The 12,252-nt window shown below is 33.9% G+C and overlaps 1 protein-coding gene across 1 annotated transcript in view; it reads right to left on the bottom strand.

The window, feature by feature from the left end:
- Window positions 1–9,396, bottom strand: part of LOC136027311 (eukaryotic peptide chain release factor subunit 1-like) — a 46,347-nt gene extending 36,951 nt beyond the window's left edge. Inside the window, exons 1-2 of the mRNA XM_065704430.1 lie at window positions 9,210–9,396; window positions 3,551–3,726 (exon numbers count right to left, since the gene is read on the bottom strand). Coding sequence (XP_065560502.1) covers window positions 3,551–3,726; window positions 9,210–9,292 — 259 coding nt within the window. The 5' untranslated portion in view covers window positions 9,293–9,396. The remainder of the gene's footprint in view (window positions 1–3,550; window positions 3,727–9,209) is intronic.
- Between the last annotated feature and the right edge of the window lie 2,856 nt (window positions 9,397–12,252).

Consider the following 12,252-nt stretch of genomic DNA (forward strand, 5'->3'; position numbering starts at 1 on the left):
TCATGAAGGGGATGTTCAACTGACTAAAAGGCAACATATGCATGCTACTATTGCTATTAATACTGCTGCTACTACTGCTAATACTACTAATACAACACAATTACTGTTATATCTGCTCCTACTAGTACTACTACTAAAATACTAGTACTATTAAGGGTAATTGCATGAAGGTAAAAATTTGAGAGAATATTGGGGGGAAATTTGAGCTAAATACTACAACTGTGACTAATGTTACGACTAGGCCTAAGGGTATGAAAGCGAAGTCTACAGGAAATGATGAGGGGGAAAGGTGAAATAAATCACAACACGACGTATGTATGTAGGTTGTCAAAAAGGCATTCATGCAATATATCAGGAACGTTTTGGTGTGTGAAGTTTAAACTTAAAGGATTTGTTGTGATGGATCTTGAACAAACCAAGAGACAATACTTCTTGCTACTGCTTCTACTCATACTACTGCTACTACTATTACTAAGGCTACTACTATTAATTCTACTGTTGCTATTGCCAGTGGTACTATTATTACTGCTACCAAAGCTAAGGGTATTAAGGGTAGTAAAGTGCAAATAATATTCTAGACTTCAGAAGGAATGGGGTGTCAGTCCTAGTCATGTTAATTTCTGCTTGTTTTTAGCTTGACTCGATTATTTATTGAAATTTCTGTTTGTTTTGGGTTCCTTTTATTTAGTGACGGTGATTTGTGGTAGTTTTACACTTGGAAGATTATTTGATTTTCTTTCTGCTTATTTCTGGTTTAATGGAGCTCTTTACTTTTCTTTGAAAAATGTATTTGGTGGAAAGTTTTCTAATTTAAGTTCTGACAAATCCTTGTCAGAGTGGATATTTAAATGAAATAATCTCCCGAGGTCATTTTTACTCAAGTAATTAAGACTAATCACATATTTTTCTTGCTTCTTTTACTTCTTTTACAAGCCACTCTAGCATTAATTTGAAAATTTAGAATTGGAGAAAATAAATGGTGAGATATATTTTACCTTATAAGGTGTTTAAAAATGTTTAATTTTTAACATGATTTAATTTTTAACCCCCTATTAGAAGCAATTTGCATCGAAACATTCAAATGATTCAAGATAGGATAATATCCAGTATACTACACATCAACTGAATGAAAAATCCGTGGCGAAGTCAGGATAAGTCGAATCTAAAGTATCTATAAGAAATTAAACAATCAAAATTAACAATGAATCGAGACAGTTATTGAATCCCCCCACACTTTCTTTTTAGACTTATTGAATACAACCAGCAATCCATCAAAGGCTGTGTTAGGGTTTATTTGATTGAGTATTTGGGTGCCTAGTTCATTCCCATAGTTTAAAGCACTTTTTTCTGCAAGGAAATTCCTTTTGGGCGTTCAAAAACTCATGCTAGATAAAAATGAGACAAAAATTTAAGGGTTGCAATGTCATCCAAGAGTCAAAAAGTCTTGTAAGAAATAATTCAGTATCTTTCATACCAGTAAAATATAAGATTAAAGCTAAATTGAGGAAACAGGGGAGTGGGGAGATTACTACCCAAATCAGCACTTTGTCAAGATTTGAGCATAATTTGTGCTCAATTTAAAGCATTACAGACATTTGAGCACCAGATATTTTAAATTAATAAGACATCCAACTTAATTTAGTCCACTGACATTAATAACATGTTGTAATCTAGCAATCGTATGCAATACTACATCCTTCAATATTCAATCGCTTCAGCTAACTTATTGTAGGCTAACATCTAAAGTGAGCTGCAAGAGACGTTTTTGAAAAGCAGTACAAAGGCAATAGGTCTTGAGAGATATATTGTTACAAAACACATTGTTTCATGTCTAACTAGGGTCAAAAAAAGGCAGGGCAGCCCGAAACAGAGTTGGAAGGAGTCCTAAGGGGGATCTAGAAGAAATTGGAATTTATGTGAGGGAGTAAGGGTGATGCTTTGAATAGATTGGACTGGAGGAGCGTGTGTAGCTTTATTAACCACAGGTGGCTTGGAGCTACACCACATTATTAGTAGTAGTAACAGCAGTATTTGATTTCCACCAAACATCTGATATCTGAGATTTATGAGCTTGTTTATTATAAATCAGGCAGTAATATTGCATTACAGATAACCAAAATCAAAACTCATTAATCACATACTTCATTTTACAAAAAGTGTTTGAAATTACCAAAGTTTGATTTCTATTTTAAATATTTTAATATTCTTTTTTAGACATTCAGAATCCCCTCAATCGGAATGTATACTTTACAAATGTGGACGATTTAAACCCAGTAAAACTCTCGCAAAACTAATTCAAAAGGCACTCATATATTTCATGAATGATGTTCGATTTCTACCAAAGCTGGGATTTAAGAGTTACCGATCATATAATTGGAAATAAAAAAGCTAATTTTGCAAAGTAGAAGCCTAAGATGAGAACACATTAATTATATATTCTGCAAATAGTTTTTGATTATCACCAGACTCAGTATTTAAGGATTTATGAGATTTTTTATTACAAACCTAAGGTTAATGTTCTAATATAAAAGTCCCAAGCCTAAAACACATGTAATGGAAATTTCATAAACAATGTTTCATTTTACAAAATTTCTGGGGTTGTGGATTAAATATCTGATCTTAATACTCTAATATCGAATTTCAAAATCACGGGATTGTGCTAGCTAGTCCAAGCTACTATAACCATGTTTCTACTATTCTTTAAAATTTAACTACTCCTATCAATATATACAGCAACTGTGTCAATTAAAACCCTAACATAAACTCAAATTCTAAAAATAAAATTTTCATAAAAAGTGAAGAGTAAATTTAAACTTAGGCAAGCAGAAATGAGCTTGCATAAAATTTCGAATCTTAAATGAGGAGAAGTTACAATCAGCAATGATGCTAAACTCAAACAGACAAAAATAAACAAAAATAAAATGACAAAAATTTGAATTGTGAGAAATGTTACATTCATTTTTCTACATATGTGCACATTTAATCCTGGGGAGGGAAGGGAGGGTCAAAATATAGGAAACAGATTAGAGGTTCCAACTCTTCCTGAGAGGGAGGGCAGACAATGTGAAAGATCTTTTTAGATTTCACAGTAGTTTAAATTTGAAAATAATTTATGGTTAATGGCACAGTTAAGTCTTAAAGAGAGAGAAAACACGCAGTTTGATACTTGCATTGTGTTACAAAGCACAGAAGACACATTTGACAAACTGAACTTTTTGGTATTGAGCACCTTATACATCTTATTTGCATGTAATTCTAACTTGTTTCTATGGTACAACAGGTTTTTGATTAAAGGCTGAGGTGGATTGACTTATAAGCCTATAAAATGCATTTAACAAAACTGTAATGTAAGGCAACAAACATTTAATCAGGAATTTAATATTCTTTCTCTTTGCTATATGACTTTTATCTAGGAACATCTCAATTGAAATCATTAGATGGAAACCAAAATATTTTTAAGATCAAAAACCTAACAAAAACATATCATTTAAACCTACCAAACACAAATACACATATTCATACAAATGGAAAAAAAAAACAACTAACAAACCTTTATTGTATAGCTTAAGCCTTTGCTGCACAGATGTGATGGCACCTAAGACTGAAAGCCTATTAACACGAGACTTGATGTTTGATGCAGTGCCAAATTCATCAGCTAACATTTTACCAACTCGTGAAATTTGATCTTTTGGTGGAATAATAAGTGAGATCATACTTGTACCATTCCTTAAAAAAGATCAAAATTTAGTTAAGAGAATCTGCTTAAAGATGCAAATATTATTGTTGGTACAAACATAACCAGCTTTTCAAAGGGCAGGGGAGCACCATACAATTTCATTATGAAAGGAAGAGGCTGTCGAAATCAGAGATTTTGTATCAGCAAGTCAGTAAGTCAAATTTTCTAAGGAGGGGGGGGGGTTACTTTATAATAATTTAATGTTTTCCCTCTCTCTGTCTCTAAGTGTTTGGGCATGAACACCATCATACATCTACACAGTCAAACACTTTTAGGGAGAGAGTACATTTGAATTACTAAGTTTAGGAGGGAGGAGGGGGGTATTTTGAAAAAAAAGCATCTGAAGGCCCAAATGTAATAATTTTCAGTCATGTTAAAATCTCTAGCAACCAAAACTGATGACACAGCAGAAAGTATGTGAAAACTTATAGAGTAATGATCAACAATTGACTTCTTGGATGTTAGCTGGCATGAATAATGAGCTGAAAACAGTGGTTCACCGACTTTTCATCAAGGATTTGCAAAAAAAGAAAGTGTACACAAAAAATGGTCCCCAAAATGCTTACAGATGGAATAAAGACTCAGTATGTTGCAAAACCAGCTTGAACATTACAAACCAGACCAGCTTGAACATCACAAACCAAATATGTTTGTCATTATCAGCTTGAACATTACAAACCAAATCTGAGTTCTAAGACAGAGTATAGGGGATCAATTAAAGGGTTTTGAAATATGGCCCTGAATCCAAACGTCAAAGCTTGAACATTACAAACCAGACCAGCTTGAACATCACAAACCAAATCCGTTTGTCAGGACCAGCTTGAACATTACAAACCAAATCTGAGTTCTAACACAGAGTATAGGGGATCAATCAAAGGGTTTCAAATATGGCCCTGAATCCAAACGTCAAAGCTTGAACATTACAAACCAGACTAGCTTGAACATCACAATCCAAATCTGTTTGTCAGGACCAGCTTGAACATTACAAACCAAATCTGAGTCCTAAGACAGAGTATAGGGGATCAATCAAAGGGTTTCAAATATGGCCCTGAATCCAAACGTTAGAGCAGCAAGTGTCAAACCAATGGGAGTAATCAACCAAAGAAAGCAAGAATGAAGAAATTGCAGGCATTGTGTAGTGTTAATAGTTTAGTATATCATTAATTTGTTCCCAAAGGATAGATTGATAATAGCCAGTATTACTATGAAGTGCTAAAACAGCCAAGAGACAGGGTTCAACAATCCTGAAAAAACATTTATAATGATTGGATCTTGCCCCATGGTAATCCACCAAGTCACACTGCACTCATTGATTGTGGAGTTTCTAGTGAAAATAGGCATTGCTATGCTTCTCCAGCTGCTGTAGAGCCCCATTTTGGCCATGATGGACTTCTTTGCATTCCTGAGAATCAAGAGATTTCTCAAAAGACATCACCTTGGGATGCTTGAGGGGTAAAAGATGTTTTAACCACCTGTCTACAAGATGTACCTATTGACAACTTCAAGAAAAGCTACAAAAGGTAGGTAAAACATTGGAAAATGTTTGTCAAGCTGGAAAAACAGAATTTTGGAAAAAGTTACCTCATTTGTACATTTATTTCAAATGAAAAATCTTTTTACAACATAACTACTAAAACTTTTGAGACAGACCGTGTACAGAATTTGTTGTTTTTTTTATTTCTCTCAAAATAGTTTTTTTTTTTTTTAATTGGCTCATTAGAGGGTAGGGGGCTTGGATGCAATAGCAATAGCAGAGGTTCCTGTATTTGGGAGGAATGCCAAATAGAGAATATAATGATATTTCATTTTCTCCTATTTGGTGTCAACTTATTAACAGACATTAACCAAATATTATATTTGGCAAGTGGTTGATGAGCTTATACAAATTAAACATTGGATTCTTTCACTATTTGATTTTCTTAAATTTTCTTAATAAATAGGTAATGAGGTTGAATATTTTAGCTACACACAATGCAAGGCTTAACTACTTGAAATGGACTGGCAGTCACTAGTAGAGCCAAATTACAAATTCATTTTAAGGTTGAACCAAATCTTGGAAAATACTGCTCAATCTTAGAGACAGGATGTGAAAATTAGAACAAAGCATAAAAGTAGAACAAACTAATTACTGATAGATTCAATCTATGATAAGTAGTGCAAAGCAGAATAATGACACTTAAACAAGCTAGACTGTAGGGTAAAACTTTTGCCTAGATTTAAATGTATAAAAGAGTTAGTCAATCCTTTTTAGCCTAGCCTTAACTATCTAAAACCATACACATCATACCAGGATTATGAATATATTGGGAATTAGAACAAATACAAAATAGAACAATTAGTCATTGAAAATCAAAGTTTATGAAAGATACAGATAAATTTACAAACAAGTTGAACACACTACTTGAAGCCTTTTCTTTGATGCTCTTTCTAAGTATAATAATTAGTTCACTTGCAAATCAAATTTGGACCCTCAAGTAACACCTAATTCTTGTTAGGAGTAGTGACATCAAAAGCAGTACCATTATATTCCTTTTAAATAAGTTAATACTTTATTGCCTATAGTTAAAACCTTTGTTTTAAATGAATATCATGTAATTCTATCTCTTTAAATTTGTGTTTTTATCCATTTTTTTTTGCTACAACCCTAAACAAGCTAGTACTTAATGTTTAATACATCTTTTGCAAATATACAAGTTTTATTTTAGTCCTCATTTCCTATTTTCATTACTATCATAGTTACTAAGGATTGCAATAAGGTTAGGTAACATGCTAAATGGGTTGACCTATACAAATAGTCACAATGAATAAATGACCCCAAAGGAAACTAATTTCTTTGACAATACAAAGCTTAACTCATTTGCAGTGATCAGAAGTGCAAAAGCAAATTATTATGCAGAAAATATTAAATATCTAATTTTTTTACTTATGATGAACAGGTTTTATTTTTTTATGGCAGAGTTGTTTCTACAACTTATTATTTTTTATCAGTATTTTAACATCATTTTAATTTCAACATATTTATTAGAACTTTAACCCAGATCAGATTTTAGATTAAATTTATGACTGTACTACCTACCTACAATGCATTATTGTTGAGGTTCCTTTTAAATTGCTTGTATTTGTTTGTTTGCAAGTTTATCAAAGCAACCTATTGTGCATCCCTTGCTATGAAAAATCCTGTATCCACCCCTGCTCTGAAGAAAACTTTTTCTTAAAATAAAAGTAGTACTGTTTGACCACTTAAATTAATCTTTTTAAACATCATATTTGTGTTTCTGACAATGTGCCCCCTCCCTCTGATGGTTCTGTTCTATATGTGGCCCTAATAATATATTTCTTCATTGTTTTTTGTCTCAAGATATATTGTAAAATTGATAGCTCTGTTCTATATCCATTAAAATTCAGTTTTGATTATAATGGAATTATATATGTAAACTATTTTTTAAAATGTGGATAATAAATCAACTGTGATGCATTCAAAAACAAAAATTACATGGGAAATATATAAATTTGGCTATATATTGGCACATTAGGGGGTGGGAGGAGTCAAGTGGAGCTGTAGTCAAAATCTGTAAACTATAATTATTCTGCATATTATGCAGTACAAATTATTTTCTTAACATGTTTCCTAATCAAAAGCCCCAATTCTAGACTTGGAGCCTACCAAAGTAAAAAATTCATGTCTTTAGTGTCTTCTTTTAGTATAGTATATACTCAAGGAATGTATATATGGGATTTCCAGAGTGTATTGTCAGAAATGTAAATGTGGCTTTTGAAAAGAGCATAAAACAAGGCTTCTAAAGGTAATAACTGATTTTTTATTTTGTTTCCTTCTACAGGGTCCATAACCTAGAACAGTGCCATAAGTTTGCTGAATTCTTAATATGTTAAAATTATAGTGTTCTACATGGTTTTGATAGAATTATTAGAATTTTCTATCACTATAGAGTCAATTTAAAGGCCTTAAATTACAGTTCTTGAATTGGCAACAAATTTTTTCTTGATATCCAGTTTTTAAACTTTTGGTTAGCCTGTTATAGGCTGTTTTGATCCCCTTAAGGGTTCAAAATGTAACTTCCCCTCAAAGCAATTACTGAACTATGAAAGAGTATAAAAAGGCAGTGATTGGTATATTGACCTTTCATCTTAGCTAAATTATGGGTAAAATTCTAGTTTAGCAACTTTTTGCTATCTTGGAAAGGGGTTAGATTAGGAAAAATGAAATTTTGGCAATGAATCCAGGCCAAAAATATACTTTGGGTTGGTATTGCAGTAAAACTGGTGCAAACAGTATTACTGGCTTTCATATAAAGTGAATATACCACTCAATACCTTTTTTAATGCTGTTTACAAATATAATAATAGCTTCTACTGCAAATTCAGATTTAAGCACTTTTTGACCTCTTAAAAATGACCATATATGGGCTCATTACAAATCTGTAATAGTTTAGAAACAAATTTGGGTATATATTTGCACATCAAGAGGGTGGGGGTAAAGCATAGAATATATTACATATGTAAACTAACCATTGCTGTATTAATTTTTTTTATGTGTTTGTGCTGTTGCACTGGTGATTTCTCTTCTCATTAAAATTCAATGTGCACAAACACATTAAAAAAGAAAAAAAAAACAGCAATGGTTAGTTTATGTATTTAATATATGCTATGCTTTACCCCCACCCCCATGTACAAATATATAGCCCAAATTTGTTTCTAAACTATTACAGATTTGTAATGAGCCCATATAGGCTATAGGCTAGGTCATTTTTAAGAGGTTGAAAAGTGCTTAAATTGGAATTTGCAGTAGAAGCAATTATTATATTTGTAAAGAGCATAAAAAAAGGCATCAAGTGGTATATTCACTTTATATGAAAGCCAGTAATAGCCTACTGTTTGCACCAGTTTTACTGGTATTGCCAAGTTTTCATGTTAACCCTCTTGAGATTTCTAAGTCTTAGAAAATTGCCCATTTGAGAGGTTTAGAATTCTAGGCTATTGAAACTTTGACAAAACAACATTTTAACTTAATTTCAGCAATCAGTTTCTTTTTCTCTGGGTTTAGGTTAGAAAATGCAATTCCTGTTATTTGAGCGGACTTTGAATTTACTGTGTGCTTTTGGAAACTAGAGGCTCAAGTCTAGAGACAATGGAAAGAAGATTCTAAACACCAAAAGTAAGGGAAAATACTTATTGTAAGTAAATTTAGGTATACATGTAATCTGTACAATTTTTTAAATCTTAGATAACATGAAAGGAGTGTCAATAAGATCCAAGGACATAATTAAGGCTCTCAATTCAAACTGTAAGTTGTAGGCTATTCTCCAACTAGGCTACTTTTTAGGATAGCAAGAAGTCCCCAATCAAACAATTTCTCTAACAAAATAATCTAAAAAGGGGAAATTCACCAAAACTGGCCTTAGCTTAAAAGGCTAGCCTAAAAACTAGCATGGCCAAATAGAACAATGATTCATACCCTCTAGCCATTTCAAGGCTTCTAATAAGCTTTTTGATCTTCCAAATTTCCACATTACGATCCGCAGCTGATTCATCTCCCATGGTCGTTTTGTATTGTTAGTGGGTCTTGACTTCAACCAGATATTGCCAAACTTTTCTGTGTCACCAGTCCACTTTCCTTAACAGTGGATGAAAAGAATAAAGTGACAGGCGACCAGCAAGTTTTACCAAGTTTGCTTATACTGCCATCTGCAATCAAATAACCAAATTTTAAAGATAAAAAAAATAATTTTACTAAAATACTTGTCTTATGTCCCAGACGTCTTGATGGTTTGCGTTCAGGCAACCTTATTTACAAGTTCATTGATCATTTTCATATGTGATCCTCAGTGGTCAGCTTGTTTGAGAAGTCACCTCTGAAGTTGTCTTGCCATCTATTCCTAAGTGTTCCAGGTTGGCGGCTTCTGTCGACCCTTCCTTCGAAGGTAACTCTTGACAAATGTAATTTTTTCATTCACCAAGTGTGACCCACCAACCTGAGTTGCTGTAATTGCACTCTATGAGGAATTGTATTTTTGCGCTTCAATTGCCTTCGAAGGTCTTTGCTGGAGACTCTGTCGAGATATGTCGCACCAGCTGTACGGCGGAGGCATTTAGTCACAAAGATCGAAATTCTGCATTTTCGCGGCTGTACATGGCAACAGGGATGATTAGGGATTCAGAGCTTCAATTGCATTAATAGGTGCTTATTTTTTGGAGGGAGAGGATTTTCTTGAAGCTCGCACTTCCCGGGACGAGTCTTCACTTTATGTTACCGTCATCTGAGGACAGTAGACTCCCTAGGTAAGCGAACCGGGTTACCAATTCGATTTTTTTGCCGCTTACCACTATGTGAATTGTGGGTAGGAAAAGGTCTTTTGTGATTCGCATAACCTTTGTCTTCTTTGGGCTTATTTACGTATTTTACATTACGTTATTTACGGCTTTATTACGTTATTTACGGATGGACTTGGTTTCTGCTGGCTCATTGAGGTCGTCAGAATAGGCTAGCGTGTCGATACTAACATCATTAATTATTACTCATACATTGTTCTCCAGCATGGATAGTATGGTGTGCAAAAGAAGGTTAAATTGTTATGGAGAAAGAATGCAACCTTGCAGCATGCCTGAAGTTGTTTCAAACTCTTCTGTTTTGCCTTCTAGGGATAAAACGCCGTTACGGTATTTGTCTCCCATGTATCCGATTACTTTCAATATATTTTCGGGAAAGCCATAGTAGGCCAGTATATGTCACAAAGCATTTCACCCTACTAGATCGAAGGCCTGTTTGAAATCAATAACTAACTGGAGGATTTTTTTTCTATATTCAAGGTAGTATTCTGCAAATTGCCTTACTACAAAAATCTGATCAGTGGTAGACCGCCCAGGGCAGAACCCGGCTTAATAGTCGCTTATGATATCCTTTGTTTTGGCTCTGATAAGTTTTAGGACTTCTTTTTTTTGGGGGAGGGGTTACAAAAAAACGCATAAAAAAGTATTTTTTACCTTAAATTACCTTAAGTCGCAGCTTGGAGCGATATAAGTATTATCCATCCTTGTGATGCTCCATAAAAAAAAGAATTCGTTTGGTGTAGATTGTGGCTGTTAGATTAGACTCTTGTCGAGGACTCTGCAGCTTCCCAATTGTAAAGGAACTCCTGGCAGAGCCATTCCCTATCAAGGTGGGACTTGAACATGTCAGTTGAAGTAGCAGAAACTGTTTCTTCAGAGAGCTGGTTCCACATATTGATGATTCTTTGGCTGAAGAAGTGGCTTCTATGTCTACTCGTGGAACGCTGCATAGAGAACTTCAATGAATGTCCTGTAGTACCAAAATGCAAGGGCTGTGCAAAGAGACCGGGAAGGGTATTTTTAGAGAGGATCTTTTGGTTAAAATAATGTCACCTCTTTTCCGTCAGTATGTCAGCGTCGGCAGCTTCAAACGACGTAGTCTTTCGACGTTAGTCTTTTATTCATTTTGTTGCGTTTTTACGAGTCGGACAGAGATTTACAAGGAGAGGGGGTCAAACCCCTTAACTCCACCATAGATAATGCCTTGAAAGAATCCTTGTTATTATTTTAGCCGGGTGACTTGTAGGGCTTATGGGCCGATAGTTTTTGCAGTCATTTTTAGAGCCTATCTTGTGCGGTGGTACAATAACTGCCTTCACCCCTGTTTTAGGAATATGGTCATTTGTTCTGGAATTGCAACAAGGTAAGTTTCATAATTTCTCTTTATTTGTAGTTTTAAATATTATGTTTAATGAAATTAGCTTTCGAGGACCAAGGACCAAATATAAATTTAAGTCTTTAATTTCATTCTCCCTTGAGTAATTACTACTGGACTTCCAGAAAAGTCTAGTCCAGATCTCAGCTTCTCGAACTTTCTCCATGAACAAATGTTCCTTCGAACTGTTTCTCAAACAGACTATTAACACGTAGATACAATCGAATAGTTTTACACCACTTGATATAAATCAGATGTTTATCAATACTGCCCACGGTCCTCCAGAAGCACTGTAAACATTTAGATAGGGCATACAACCTGGTTTGACAACATTTTGAAATTAACACTCATCATACCACAAGAAAACAAACATCTATACAACAGAACAACGATACTAATATTACTTTAAGCGTACTGAGCTCAAAATGATACTAATTGCTGTCAGCAGCATTGGGAAATTGTTAACACAGATAAAATAGGATTACATATTTTTCAGCTAAAAATTAAGGATTGTACCTCATAATCCTACGATCTTATAGAACAAAATAAGTTTCGCAAGCTTGTGTGTGAACATCTTTGCTCCATGATTGAAATAGATAATAGTAATAGAAAATCCTCAAAAATTGAAGTTTGTTGATAAATACTTCAGCTTCAAGTTGGTAATTATCATGGTTGCGACAGTAGCTGAAGCAAAGAAAGAACAAACCACGGTCCATAGCATACAGGATTTAAAAGATGGGTCTTTAAAGAGTCTGTCTAGCAATGAATATTTTCTTTTTAACAATATTTCGAAAAT

This window comes from Artemia franciscana, chromosome 5, assembly GCF_032884065.1.
Source record: "Artemia franciscana chromosome 5, ASM3288406v1, whole genome shotgun sequence".
In the NCBI taxonomy this organism is placed as follows: Eukaryota; Metazoa; Arthropoda; class Branchiopoda; order Anostraca; family Artemiidae; genus Artemia; species Artemia franciscana.